Source organism: Pelmatolapia mariae, unplaced genomic scaffold, assembly GCF_036321145.2.
Source record: "Pelmatolapia mariae isolate MD_Pm_ZW unplaced genomic scaffold, Pm_UMD_F_2 NODE_ptg000265l+_length_43995_cov_1, whole genome shotgun sequence".
NCBI lineage: Eukaryota > Metazoa > Chordata > Actinopteri > Cichliformes > Cichlidae > Pelmatolapia > Pelmatolapia mariae.
Window position 1 is genome coordinate 20190 of NW_027051955.1, and position 15578 is coordinate 35767.

Sequence of the window (15578 nt, forward strand, 5' to 3'; positions counted from 1 at the left end):
CCAAAGTGTCTCTATTGTTGGGGAATTCTCTATTGATTTGTGAAAGCTGCTTGATGTCTCATCAAACCGGCAGTAAAAGTCGTTGAGGGCGTTGGCCAACAGTGGAGTGGGGCTGTGTGCTTTCTGAAGTGAAAATCTGGCATTTAGTCAGCTGTGAGCGAGTCTTTCCCAGTGCCCGCCCCCAGGCCCCGGCTGCAGCTCGGAGCTGGGAGAAGGCGAAACAAGTGAGCCGCGTTGAACTATTTCAAAATGAACGAAGACGCGAAAACAAAGGTGGACTGCATATAGTGCTCAGCTCAGCAAACAGTTATCCTTTGTCCTCCCTGGTGAACATGATGTGAGGAATCTGACTTTAAGGACACCTGCAAACCCATTAATCTGACTTTGTAGCTATACCATTCTGGTCATGTGATCATGTGGTTTGTACGAACGCTTCTCTTCCTCAGAGGATCCACCTGTGCGTCCTCTCCTCTCTCCTCCACCTGTTACAGTGAGGGAGGGAGCTTCTGGAAAGTGCTGAGAGTTTCCTCCAGAGTGAGACCTCTGTCACAGTTCAGAGGATCTACGGCAGCAGAGACCTTCATGGACACTAAAAGTCTCAAACACACAATAACAACATCACACTGACTCCACTCTTACATCATTGATCAATAATCAAAGAACACACAGATCAAACTGATTGATCAGCCATCAGAGGAGTCGGATCAATGGAGCTGCTTCTGTTCCTGATGTCCCCTGTTTGATCCTGGACCTGAACTCTCCCTGCAGAGGAGACACAACACAGTCAGAGACACACACACAAACACAAATATCATCTTTGACAACTGAGGAAGTTTGGGGTCTCTCCAGTGATCCTCGGGCCTTTCTATATAGTAGGGCTGGGTATCGTGACTGATTTCTAGAATCGATTCAATTCTGATTTACAAGGTCCCGAATCTATTCTATCCACGAGTCGATTTAATTTGAATCAATTCGATTTGAATCTGGGAAATTTTGACAGTCAGAAATATTATAATTCAGAGCAGTACATTTACATATTTTTGTATCAATAAAAAGGAAGTTGACACACGCAAGACTTTATCAAGGCGTGAGCGTCACAGCAGATGCCTTTATGTCAAAGTAGCTGAAGATAAAACACAGAAAAACATGAAGGTGATTGTCCTGGCCTGGATTTTATAAAAATATTCTGCAGTAGGAAAAACGAAAGAAAACCAATAATCAACCCCTGAACATTACCTCTGAAGTTACAGGGGTTTTATTAGAGACACAGCTAAGCATTTTGCATAATTTTAAAAAGTTTAAATTGGTTCAGTATTGAACAGCAGAAATGAGGTTTTCTTTTTGGAAGAATGTAAAAGGAAAAAAACAGCGGCAGACTTGAGCGTAACAAGCAAGCGATAATGCAGAAAACAGATTTTTAGACGGGAAACTGTTGTAGAGTACAGAGAGAGAGAGAGAGAGAGAGCTGTGCGTCGTGGTGGAAGCAAAACAGTAAAAGTTAGAGTTGTTGTTGTTTTTGTGAAGTGTAGTTTGGATCTTCTTTTGCTGCTGGTTCGGTCAATATTGTTTGGAGAGAGATCAAACTAACAGCTTTAGAATCAGCACATAAAGGGTGTGAACACAAAGCGCAGACCCGCCGACAGATCAGAATCAGCGAGCTGTCGGCTTTCAGCCCGACTGTGAAAAAGGCGACATGTCACTGATTCTGATCCGCGGGTCGCGCTGTGCGTTTACGTCTTTGTGCAGAATCCGTGTTCCTGCTCTCATTTACTGTCTTAGCTGTTTGGTGGTTGTTGAAATTTTGTGAGATTTCACTAGAGATTCTGGCATTTCGGGCAAAATAAATTAATATTAAAAAATCAATTCAGGATTTTAATGAATCGATTTTAATCGATAAATCGATTATAAAAACCCACCTCTACTATATAGGCGCTGTGGAGAGCATCCTCACACAGAACATCGCATCCTTGTATGGGAACAGCTATGTTAAGGACCAACAAGCTCTTCAGAGAGTGATCTGAACAGCAGAACGCTGCTGCAGGGCTGCTCTCCCCTCCCAACAGGACATCTACCCCAGTAGGTGCTGGACTAGAGCAGCCCAGCTATTGAAGGACCTGTCACATCAGAAGGTTCTGCACCGTGTGCGCAAAAACAGAGAAACTCAAGAGCAGCTTCTATCCTGAGGCCATCTGTGTGGTAAATCAGGACATGCCCCCCCACCATACGTGACTGACGCAGGACTTATTGTTACCACATTCTGATATCATGTCTGATCTAGTATTTTTCTTTCTCTCTTATTTTCTTTTCTTTCTACCTGTATATTGTTTACATGTTTGAAATAAATTAACAATCTAATTAACAATCAATCCTTCTGGCTTCACTACGGCACAAGACGCTTTAACACTCATGCAATGTACATTCTGAGATTCAAACGTAAATTTACAGATTGTTTTATTTTATTTATATAATATATATAATTCACTCACTGTATATAATGTTCTCTTTCTTGTTTTGTTGCACAGTTGAGCAGCTTCTCAGGACACATTTCACTGTGTTGTACTTGTATAACTATGCACATGACAACTAAACAATCTTGAAATATGAACATGAAGACAGAGACAGACGGATACCTTTGACTTTCAGAGGGATTATTTTGTATTGGATGATACTGCTGCTGTTGACCATACACTTATACACTCCACCGTCTCTCTCTGTGGGCTGTTTCAGGGTCAGACTGAGGTCTCCAGTTCCCAGCAGGTCTTCATCCATCTTTGTTCGGTCCTTGTAATCGTGGTGCTGTTCTTCAGGCTGGCCAGAGCCGTTCTCATATACATAGACCTTCCTGTCTTCACTGTCCCTCCACACCACTACAGCATCTTCAGGCAGGTTTCCTGTCGTTTTGAAGGGCAGCTCCAAAGACTCCACCCCCTCAACCACCTCCACCTGACAGACTGAGAGGACAACAAAAAAAAAGATGAGCTGTACAGACAGCAGCAGCAAGTTTTCAGAGTTGTAGAGAAAGATGAGGGACAGAAGCAGATCAGAGCAGAAGGTAACAGGACAGAAAGTTAAAGCAACATTTGTGAAGAGGATTTGTTACTTTGTCTGGAGGCTAAAAGGGCCCTGTGCATCTGCATTGCCTGCATAGAGCATGAAAATGATTTACTCTAATCCTCCTGCAGAGTAGTTTCTAGAATGAATAAAATTAAGTAATTCAGAGGACGGCTCCAGTCCACCATTTCCAGTGTTTCCAATCTCTTCCCCTGGTCTTATTAAGCTGATTCCTAAACATTGCACCAGCAGCTAAACTGCTAGTCCACATTCAAAAAACTGTGGTTTTATCTGGTCCCCTCCCCAGCAAGACAAGGGTTGATATGTGTAGCTTGCTGGCTGTCTGAGTGGTGTCAAAAAACAATGTGGGCTTTCTAGATAATTGAGAAACTTTCAGGATTAAATCTGTTAGGAGAGACGGCATCCATCCCACTTTGGATGAAGCAGCTCTTATTTGTAAAAAATGGTCAGATATACGTAAACTTCCAAAAATGTGCCCTTAAGGCTGATTCTGTTCATCTGGACGTAGCATTTTCAGTGGGAGAAACGTTTCATCACTCATCCATTCTCTCTTGGCTCTTGACGGAGGCAGTCGCACTTTCTCCCTCTTCCTTATCTTTCCTGCTTGGCTTCTCAGGTCTTGTATAGTCTTGCTTATTCTCTAACCCTAAGAGAGTCTCACAGACTTGTTCTCTAAAAACATAAAGAAGAATTATGGATTTGATCAACTGGTCTTGACACCCTCCTGGGCTCGGGAGAGCCTGATTGTCCTGTAGAGACGTTTGCTGCCGGATACTTGATGGTCGGTTGCGTCGTTTGTCTGGCGACACTCTCGATGGAGGACATTGAACGACATCTACCAATTCGGAATCATGATAACAGAGTTCTGGCTGATTGGAGCTGGCTTGGACCTGGCTTATCCAAGAACAAAAGCGGCTACAGCTGTTCAAAATAACACAAGGCTGGCCGACATGATAGACGATGGGCAGGGCTGTGAGTACTCAGACTGTGTTTATTGAACACAATATGGATAGGATCTTGGAGAAGCTCATGGCTTTGCAATATGGATAACATCTTGAAGAAGAACAATGGGAATTGAGAGACCTGGTGACCAGTGACGGACATAGACTACTGTAAAATTGGATGCAGTTTGTTCGCATTAACCAAAACAACTACCATCTTCATCTCATGCGCCCCCCCTTGCACCCCCTGACAAAACTCTCCTTTAGATAAAAAGACTGTTCATTGTGACTCTCTCTCCCCTCATTCAAGGCCACCAGCGTGGATCAAAGATTGTTGATTTTTGCTTAACCGGGTGAAGGGACACTTTCTCTCGGCTGAACAAGGGACACACACACATACACATGCACACTGACACAGACCTACACTCAAACCAGCCCACTGAATGAACAATGGACTACGAGGCCAGTTCCTTGATCATTAATATGCCACTGTATGACCATTGATCAGCAACTACTGATCTAAGACCATTGATGAGTGATCAATGGATGTGTACATCCTCATCATTGAAATACTGTCCACTGGCCTGTAGGTGTGAACAGACTGCAGAGTCCTGGCCTGACGAGGTAGCTCTTCTGTGTTGTGCCATCTGCTTGGCCAGAGGTTGTTTGGTTTCCCCGGTGTATAAATCTTGGCAATCCTCTGGAGTGTTGGGGGTATACTCGCACGCGAACACTCGTGTACAAGTATGCACAAGGAATCCTGTTACCTCTATAATACTCCACACTGATTTGGGTCTAATAAGAAGATCTCCACATTAACTACCTGAAAACAGCGTGTTTGGTTTCACACTGCAAGGACCTAAATCATGGTCTTTCTTCCCCACAAATTAGTTTCTGCAGAAGAAGTAATTTCCCAGCTGCTGTTTAAAACCACCAGTGTTTCCACTCATTACCATATTTGTTAAGGTTGGCTGTGTGGAAGGCAGGCAAGCAGGAGTGGTGGACCCAAAGTGCAGACTTAGACTCAAGGGATGAACTCAAAAATACTAAGCTTTATTTGCTGGCACAGGGAAACAAGCGTACAAAGCAAAGCAAACTAAACTAAACTGGGAAACAACATAAACTCAGGGGAAACACAGGGAGATCCACACAGCATGGGGGACGACGCGACACTGACTCAAAGAAACACAGGGTTTAAGTACACTGGGAAGTAATGAGGGGAATGAGACACAGAAGGAGGGCACAGCTGGGAGAAATCAGAACTAACGAGACAAGGAAGCAAAGCCAGACACATTAACATAAGACACGCACCTCCAAAGTAAAACAGGAAACATAACACAGAGACGCGAACTTGACAAGGGGATACAGCTGACAGGGGAGACAGAGCAACTAGAGAACATAGACATAAACCATAAGACAGAACTTAAGAAACCAGAGACTAGAAATGATAACAAACTCAAAACCTCTGGGTCGACCCAGGCATCCTAACAGTATTTCTGTGTGTCCTCAAAGCTTTGAGCTACTGCTGTCCGTGTTGTCCTGTGTTCTAATGTGTTGTTATGTTCAGCAAAGAAATGCTGCACTGACTCCATAAGATTCACTCTGACTCCAAACTCAAAGAGGCACTTTTGAACTGGAAGCCACTTTTACCTTCAATCAGCTTGTCATTAGCTGCCTGGAAACAGAAAACAAAGACAGAGGTCTGCAGCACTGACCTCTGAATTTCAGCTCCACTTGTTTCTTGAGGATGTTTCCCTCCCTGCTGCAGACGGTGCAGGTGTAGGTGGAGTTGTCTCCATCTGTGGGGTGTTCCAGCGTCAGACTGAGGTCTTCAGGGTGGTTGTTCCCCATTGCCCCCGGTGAATCTATCTCATCGCTGTGTGAGTCTGGGTGGGTGGGGGTTGGGTGGTGTTAATTCTATCTTTCCAAATTATACTTTGAAAAAAGACAAATCTTGAAAATCTGCTGACAATTTTATACATTAATATACATTAATAGTAATAATTATAATACATAATAATACATCTACAGGCACCTCAGAATCACTAATTGGTCTAAACATGTGATTAGCTTAATTAGACAGTTGACAGTGTGAATAAATGTGGCTTGATGATGGACAGAAACACAGTGTCAGTGTTGCTCTTTGTAGGTCGGCCAATAAAGTTGCAGAACGTTGTTTAGTTTTTGGCTGAGAAGTGTACGAGGCAACTCAAACTGTAGCTTCTCAGAAGGAAACAGTTTTAATTTAACTGAAATGATCCATAAAATTTTAACATTTAAGAAAAAACAAATGTGTTACATATGTTCACAAGCTGAGTTCTGGCATAGTCATTATTGAAAGTGTACTAACCTTTGACCTGAAGCAGTACTTTTTTTTCTATCAGGATGTTTCCCTCCTTGCTGTAGACGGTGCAGGTGTAGGTCTTTGTGCCTCTGCCTTTGGGGTCTTTCAGGGTGAGACTGAGGTCTCCAAATTTCAACAGTTTTCTCTTCATCTCTGTTCGTCCTTTGTAAAACTGGTGCTGTTTTTCAGGCTGGTCAGAGCTGTTCTCATAAACGTGGACCAGTCGGTCTTTCATATCTTTCCACTCCACTTTAGCATCTTTAGGTATGTGAACTATGGCTTTGCAGGGAAGCTGGACAGATTTCACACCTGAATCCACCTTCACCTCGTAAACTGAGAGGACAACAAAGCACAAAATGATGACATCACCAGCAGCTGTGATGGTCACATGAGTTTCTCTTCAGCTCTCTGTGGCTGTATCCCAATTCAGGGTCTGCAGCCTTAAAGGCCGCATTTTAAGGCTGATTACGTCACGCGAGGAAGGCTGTTCCAATTCAAAGGCTGCTCGAAATGCAGCCTCAAATGCGTCCTTCATTTCACTGAATTTTAAAGATGGGTCAGTGTAGCCTTCATGGCCCAACATATCCCAGACTTCATAGCGCGGCGGTGGGTGTGGATAATTTTGCCGAAAAAAACGGCGGAAGAGTGAACTGTTAAAATTAAGTACTGAATATGATGTCACTTACTTATGTGCAAATCTTGAATAATGAAGAAAATTAAAACGTTACTGTTGGCCACATGTCGGCAGTAATGTGTGTTTGTTTTGATTTGTTGCCTGCTGACATAGCGCCACAATCCCACAATGCACTGCGGCGTGACGTCAACTCCAAAGCCTTATACCAGGTAGTCCAACTTCAGTAACCCTGCAAATGTCACTGCGGTTTAGTTTTCTGTCTTCATTTATGTTGGAAGTGATAGCAGAGCTGTACGTTTGAATTAGTTAAAAAAATCTCTCAGTCAGAACATGGTATGTCATGTTTAACTGGAAACTAGCGAGCTAACTTCCTGCTAACTTCTAACTCCGTTAAATTTAATACATTCTGTTTTCATAGATGCCTGGATGTTAAACTTAATTGTTACACCTGGTAAAGCAGCAACACTGAGGATTTTATTAAAGATTAAAGAACTTAAACCGTTTTTAACTCTCAGTGTTCGTTTGACTTTGGGACCTGAAGTGGACGGAGTTTTGGACCCAGATTACTCCGTGAAGCTCGTCACTACGGCAGCCGTAATGCTCTGACAAACCATCAGGCAGTGCGGCTTACCAAAGTTGTACTAAAACATTTTTTAACAGATTTCTGCACGGTAAAATCGGTTTGAGTTCAGTAAGCACAACCAGAATTCATACATAAGGCACACTCTCGACTTTTGAGAAAATTAAAGGATTTTAAGTGTGCCTTATAGTGTGGAAAATACGTTATACAGAAGAAAAGAATATATCGCGATATATATTGTTACTGCACGTGCTTCGAATTATACCGCGATATGGATTTTAGGCCATATTGCCCAGCCCTAGTTGCTAGGCAACCTGGGCAGCGCGATGGAGGCTAGACCATCCCATTTCACAAGCTTACAAGCCTCGCACTTCCGGCCTTGAGGACCGTTGAGGCTGCGTACTTTAAGGCTGCAGACCCTGAATTGGAATACAGCCTCTGTATCAGCTGTTTGTAAATCTCAACTCTTTCAGCTTCTGGAACAAGTTTGTGTGAGCCACAGTCAAGAAGCCACCAGAGGACACCTGCTAACCATCAGCATTATGGGTAGTGTAGTAAGAGACACTCACCTGGCATGAAATACTGCCGGAAATTATATAAAAGACCTCCAGAAACCACAACAAGAACCAGGAGAACCAGGAGAGCCACTAGAACTTTAGCCCAAGATCGTTCTAAGAAGAAACAATAAAATAAGAAAATGAACTCTTACGCTCTTACTTGAAGCAGCTACCTCTGACCTGCATTTACTACACTGACCTTTGACCTGCAGCACTACTTTCTGTCTCAGGATGTCTTTGTCCCTGTAGATGGTGCAAACATATCCTCCACTGTCTCCATCTGTGGGGTATTTCAGGGTCAGACTGAGGTCTCCAGTTCTCAGCGGGTCTTCATTCATCATCGTTCGGACTCTGTAAAAGCCATCCTGTTCCCTGATGGTGTTACGTGTCTTTGAGTACACGTGGACCAACATGAAGTCTACATCAGAGCGAGTCCACTCAACCGTGGCATCCTGTGAGAGGTCAGCTGTCGTTTTGCAGGGCAAGATGGCAGACTCCGACCCTTCTACCACCTTCACAATCACCTGCTGGTCTGAGAGGACAAGGAACAAAAATGATCACATATTGAAGCAACAGCCATTATCACAACAGTGAACTACACTGTTATCCTAGTATTTACATTCCTCTCCTCTGACTCTATCCTTCCAGTAGTGTTAATAAAGTATATAAATATCCTTTGTGTGGCCATTATAAGTTGATAGTGTGCTGAGCCTCGTGGAGTGGTGCACAGATACTTTTACATGTTCATTCACTGCAAAAAATAATACAAAATCACTCATTTGAAATTTTTAATTTTTTTTGCATGCTAAATCGAGCACTCAGATGAAACAAACCTTGCACCCTCCTAATGAACTAACGGGTGAGAAAAACTTATCAGGGTTTTCAAACTGTGCTAAAGAGCCAGCAACATGCGGCTAACTTATACTATGATTATTGTCTCAGACAAGGTGCCAGTATAGGAGAATGAATGTTTTGTTAATGCCGGTGTTCTGACATTCTACTTTGACAAAACGTCCAACCGTAAGCAGTTTATGCACATCCTGATGTCACAGAGTAATTCTAGCACAAATGTAAGTAGGTATGACGGTTTGCCACTTAACTTTGCCCATCATGATGATTTGCCACTGAATTTTATCTGTTAAAGTATGTTTATAGGTCACATTCATAAAGGTAGGACGGTTCGCCCTTTAATTTCGTGTTGTGTGCATACGTAGAAACAACGGGTAGGATGGTTTGTCAGGTAGGATGGATTCCCAGAACACTGGTAAAACCTTTATTGCATTTTTATTGGGCCTCAATGGGCCCAGAGTTACAGATACAGAACAATAACTGGAATGTTAATGTGAGTAGGCAATTTTTTTTTAAACTAATCAATCAGGGTTAGTTGCTGACCTTTGACCTCCAGCTCTATGTCTGTCAGTCTACGTTCTACCCCATGGTTTCCATAACTGAGGGTGCAGGTGTAGTTGCCGCTGTCATACACTTCTGGTTTTCTCAGAGTGAGGCTGAAGTCTCCAGTGTCCAGAGCGTCAGACCTCATTGATGTGCGTCTGCTGTAACGCTGGTTTTGTCCTGTCAGATCATCTCCTCCTTCTCGTCGTAGGTGAACAGATTTCAGATCAAGATCGTGGCGAGTCCATGTCACAGTGGGATTTGTCTCAGGTATGATACTGGAGTACTGACAGGGCAGCAGGACATATTCTTCCCCCTCATTCACCTCCACCACCAGAGCCAGGGCATGCTGGGAAACTGAGATGAACACACAAACAGAAACAACAAATTAACTGCTTGCCTTCAGTTTAACACAGTACTGACATTTATCTGCAGGCATGAAAGAGACAACTTTTACAGTTAGTCTCTCCATGAACAAACAGATTCAATCAGAGTCACTGGTGGTCAAAAAATTATGAAACAAACTCTTAAAGTGTGACCTCATCACACATCTGTGCAGTACTTTAAGACTCATATAACATCAAACTAAGAGATATTATTATAACTACATATCTAAGATTAAACAGCTGGAAATGCTAAACTGATGAACACGTTAAGTTGTTTACAAATGCTTGAAATACACTGTTGTAACATTGCAGTACAAGTACAAACCTACACAAAATAAACACCTGATACTGTAATTGTATTCAAACTATTGTAAAAAAAAAATAATCACAGTTTACTGGACTTCCTGATCCACTGATGAGAATTTAAATGTCCATAGACGATGGGAGGCACAGAGCTACACAACAACACACACACAGCAGCTGATTGTAACATGAGCTCATCTGAAAGCCACCAAGAAGAATCCAGTGATTTGAAAGTTGCTGCTTTTGGATTGTTAGTTTGATCTGAATCAGAATCCAGTGTTTGATGGAAATCTCCTCCTGCTGCACTTCAACACATTAAAGAGAGAGAGAGATGAAAGAAAAGCTGATGATGAGAGCAGAGAGAGGAAGGTGTACTTACCGTGCAGGAGGATCACAAACACCACAAACATCTTCATGTTCCTGTCAAACTCAGAGACTCTTTAAAAGCCCTTCAGGACATCAGCTCACAGCAGCTCTCACTTTCCTCTGCTGATCATCTCCTGACACTCTCACACTGTCACAGAGTTCAGCTTCACACCTTGTTAAACCAGATCAGTGGGAACAAGTCCAGACGCGCACGGATCACTTCTGAGGAAAGAGGAAGACGTTCAGTTTCCTCATAGTTTCACACCTGAGCGCTCCGGTTGGAGGCGGCTGCTGCGGCCCCAGCCTGACACACACAAAGCTCCACCTTCAGTCCTGACACTGAAACATGCACTGAGAGAAGGCCTGAAGCTCAGCCAATCACAGAAGAGAATCGGGAAAGAACTTGATCAGCTGAGAACAGAGACAGTGATTTGAGGTTCAGCTGTCAGAGTGAGGCTACCTCACTGCTGACAACAGTGGACCTGAACCCCTTTCCTTGTGCATCTCCCATCAGTTCAGTTCTTTGGGTCCTCACAAAAGCAAAGACCTCTAGGGCAAAGGTGAGGTATTCTTCAGAATCAGAATCAGAATACTTTATTGATCCCTGGGGGAAATTATTTCTTTGTTACAGTGCTCAATTATACACCAACATTAACAAAACAGACAACATGCTAACTAAGAATAGTACAATATATATATATATATCTATATATACGTATATATACATAAGTCACACAATAATAAATAGCAGGAAAGAAACATAAGTCACACAATAATAAATAGCGGGAAAGAAACATAAGTCACACAATAATGAATAGCTGGAAAAGAACCATGTAGTTGTGGCAGTAACCAGTATGTTAAACAGATGCATTATACAGGGAGATGTCCACAAGGCAGGAATGATTTCCTGTGTCGTTCAGTGGTGCTTTTCGATAATCTCAGTCTCTCACTGAACGTGCTCCTGTGACTGACCAGCATGTCATGGAGTGGGTGGGAGGTGTTATCCAACATTGTCTTTATTTTGGACAGCATCCGCCTCTCCGACACCACCTTGAGGGAGTCCAGCTCCACCCCAACAACATTACTGGCCTTACGGATCAGTTTATCGAGTCTGTTGTGGCATCTGCGACCCTCAGCCTGCTCCCCCAGCATGCAACAGCATAGAGGATCGCACTGGCCACAACAGACTCGTAGAAAATCCTGAGCATTTTGTGGCAGATGTTGAAGGACCTCAGTCACCTCAAAAAATAGAGACGACTCTGGCCCTTCCTGTAGAGTGCTTTGGTGTTTTTAGCCCAGTCCAGTTTATTGTCAATGTGGACTCCAAGGTATTTATAATCCTCCACAATGTCAACACTGACCCCCTGGATTGAAACAGGGGTCAAGTGTTTCCTTGTCTTCCGCGATCAGTTCTTTGGTCTTTGCCACGTTGAGTTGCAGATGATTCTGCTCACACCACGTGACAAAGGAGTTGACCACAGCCCGGTACTCTGTCTCATCATCCCTGCTGATGCATCCAACCACCGCAGAGTCATCAGAAAACTTCTGAAGATGGCAGGTCTCTGTGCAGTGGCTGAAGTCCGTGGTGTAGAGGGTGAAGAGGAAGGGGGAGAGGACAGTCCCCTGTGGTGCCCCTGTGTTACTGATTACCTTGTCAGACAAACACTGTGGGAGACGTACATATTGTGGTCTTCCTGTCAGGTAATCAACAATCCAGGACACCAGAGAGGCATCCACCTGCATTGCTGCTAACTTATCACCCAGGAGGGTCAGCCTGATGGTGTTGAAAGCACTGGAAAAGTCAAAAAACATGACCCTCACAGTGCTCGCTGGCTGGTCCAGGTGGGTGTAGACACGATCAAGCAGGTAGATGATGGCGTCCTCTGTTCCGAGACGAGGCTGATAGGCAAATTGAAGGGGATCCAGATGTGGTCTGACAATGTGTCGCAGCTGGTTCAGGACGAGCCTTTCCAGGGTCTTCATGATGTGGGAGGTCAGTGCCGTCTTTGGTACAGGGACGAGGCATGATGTCTTCCACAACACTGGTACCCTCTGCAGACTCAGACTCAGCATAAACAGTTTATGAAAGACTCCACACAGCTGGGGGGCACAGGTCTTGAGGACGCGGGGACTCACTCGTTATATATTGGAGTGAGTAATATTGGAGCTAACCTGCCTCAGTGTGCATCCTTGAATCTGTGCGGCCTCCTTTTATTCCTGTTTTTTTATCTATCTTTCTTAAGCATATTTCCTGGGGGTGAAATTCCCCTAGGTGGCGTTGTCATTTTATTATTTCTTTTATAACCCCGCCGACCACTTGGTCACATATGCAGTGATATTAACCATGGCTGTGTTGTTTATTGTTTATATTTTGCAGGGTACTCCAGACCCCTTGTCTGAACACGGAGGCCAGTCCAGCCCAGCGCTTCCTGAGACTGTAGTTGCTAAAATAGGATCGGTAAAAAGACAAAAGCGCGAGGTGTCAGGTAAAGGTGATGAGTGTCTCAGCAGCAATAATGGCATAGAGTTGAATTATGTTAAAGGGTCTACCAGCTCATTCACGTTTGATTTGTGGGACGTCATTAAGTGTACAGGAGCTAATAGTAGTTGGAGAGCGTATGATGTACAGGTCTGCAATCACCCCATGATATGCTTAGGTAAATTTAGTTGACCCAAAGTCTAAGCCGCTCGCAGAAAGTTCTATCACCATTCTGACCGATCAGACGGTGACTCCAGGAACAGTAGATCAAAAGGAACAGGAGCCGAAAGGGAGAGTACTTCTGATCACAGATTACTCTAGACTGAAGCTTAAGGATTTAATCGAGTGTGCCACTGGTTTCAAGGACAGTAACCTCTGGCTTGATTGGGTGGCTCAAAAGGCTAGAGAACAACATGTATCTGACAATGTTGCCTGTGCTTCAGCCAGGCCACGTTTGTCTACAGAGTGACCGGGAGCTCCACTCATACTGATTGGTAACCAGGTAAAGACTATTCCACAACATAACACGCGAACTTTAGCTGCCAGACATAAGAGACAGATTTTGGCCAAAAGAGGGACCCAGGGTACACATGTTTATGATCCTCGCCTGAACTCACCGACCTGGATAGACTCCATAGGAGTGCCTAGAAGAGTTCCAGACGAGTACAAGCTGGTAAATCCGATAGATGCAGGATTTGAGAGTATATTTCTTTGGGTAACGCCTAATAAAAATGTTGATCGCATTAATTATGTTCATTACAACCTGCTGAGACTCTCTAACCTCACCAGGGACGCCATGATGGGGTTTGAAGAACAATTGGGTCCGAGTTTGCCGATGGGAGTGCAAAATCAAATGGCCCTTGACATGAGAAGGGAGGCGTGTGCGCCATTTTCAGAGACATGTGCTGCACTTTTATCCCTAATAATACTGACCCAGATGGCTCAGTAACCTGAGCTCTGGAGGGTCTGAAAATTTTGTCTAAAACAATGCATGAGCACTCAGGTATCGAAAATCCGCTGGCGTCCTGGATGACATCTGTGTTTGGACAATGGAAAGGTGTGGCTATGTCAGTGATATGCTCATTGGCTGTATTTCTGGGAATGTTGGTCATCGCTGGTTGTGGTATCATTCCTTGTGTCAGAGGAGTGTTGGTAAAAGTTATGGCTAGGGTTGCGAACCCTGGCTGGGTTGAGGGCATCTACCAGCTTAGAACCCGTAGAGTGGGACAGGGAGTGATACAACACGAAGTGTGGTGACATTCCTGGTTGGAATGTCAAAAGAGGGTATGTTGGGATTCAGAGATTCTTTTATTTTTATCATGTAATCTGCCTTATGATGACTGCATTAATAAGACGTTCGACAGTATTATTTTAACAGTAATATTGTTTACAGGGTTCTTATTGCATTGAATATGTTTGTCATCACATTAACCTTTCTATTCACAGGTTGACTTATGATCATTCTATACACAATGCATAACTGTGCTTGTTTAGAGTTGATGTTACATCCAAGAGGGTTTTAAGCTTCACTGGTGAGTGTCCAGGTGATACATGTTGAGGGAGGATGTGAACATAGCAGGTTAATTGCATGCAGGCTTACATTACACATATTAATCTAGTAGCAGGCCTGAGCGAAGGCCCAAGTGTCTTCTGCTCCTTCTTGGGACTGGCTGCAGTTACGTTTGCTTAGTGATTGATGACAAGGGTCCATTATTAGCTTTTAGAGACCCTGCAGCTTGAAGTTTGTTACCTTAAAAGGCGAGTGTTACTGACCCTTCGGTAACCGGCTGCCTTTTTAGCTACTTGGTAACAGACAACTGGAGGCGATAGCCAGCCTTCAGGCGCTCTGAAGGCTTAGGACTATGATTGTGCATGGAAGGTGTTGCAGAAAGGGGAAGTTATATGTCTGGTCCATGTCTGTTTATAACTATTAAAGATGTACAAGATATATCATAGACTGTACGTGATGAACTCTTGACTTGTGTTGACGCCATGGGGGGGCGGATACCCCATATCCTGGGGTATCCTGGGGAGAAGACATATCCTGATATGTCTTCTCCGCTGCTAATAAACTCATCGTTTGATTGCACTTTTCTGGAAGCCTCCGTCGTTTGTTGTCTGGTCTGCAGTTGATCGATCTCGCTTCAATAAATAAACAGAAACATGGAACTCTAATCATCATCAGCAGCAGCAGCACAAGCACTACAAGAGAATAAGAAAACAATCCATAATGCAAAAACACACCAAAACATAACAACTCAAAATACTTTATCAAACTGACCCAGAACCGTGAAAGTTTTCTGATTCTGCAAAGAGACTGAGGACAACAAACCCAGAGAACATGAGATACACAACATCCAACATTCAGACTCAAACAGCCTCCATAAATGAAGACTACCAGGTTGGCCCAGTTATACTAGGGCTGGGCCATATCATACCGTTATAATGTTAGGCAATGATTTAAAAAAAATGAAAATACCGAATATGGATAATCTGCCTTTCCGAACAGATTTTAGGTGGCACA

General features: G+C 43.6%; 1 protein-coding gene across 1 annotated transcript; it reads right to left on the reverse strand.

Annotated features, from left to right (window-relative positions):
• Positions 1–2583: 2583 nt before the first annotated feature.
• On the reverse strand, positions 2584–9713 carry LOC134622888 (uncharacterized). Its single transcript, XM_063468195.2, has 6 exons — positions 9521–9713; positions 8328–8660; positions 8141–8242; positions 6364–6585; positions 5729–5899; positions 2584–2951 (listed from the first exon to the last, which is right to left on the reverse strand). Exons 1-6 carry the CDS (start codon positions 9666–9668, stop codon positions 2584–2586), a joined length of 1344 nt encoding a protein of 447 aa, XP_063324265.2. The 5' UTR covers positions 9669–9713.
• Positions 9714–15578: the final 5865 nt, after the last annotated feature.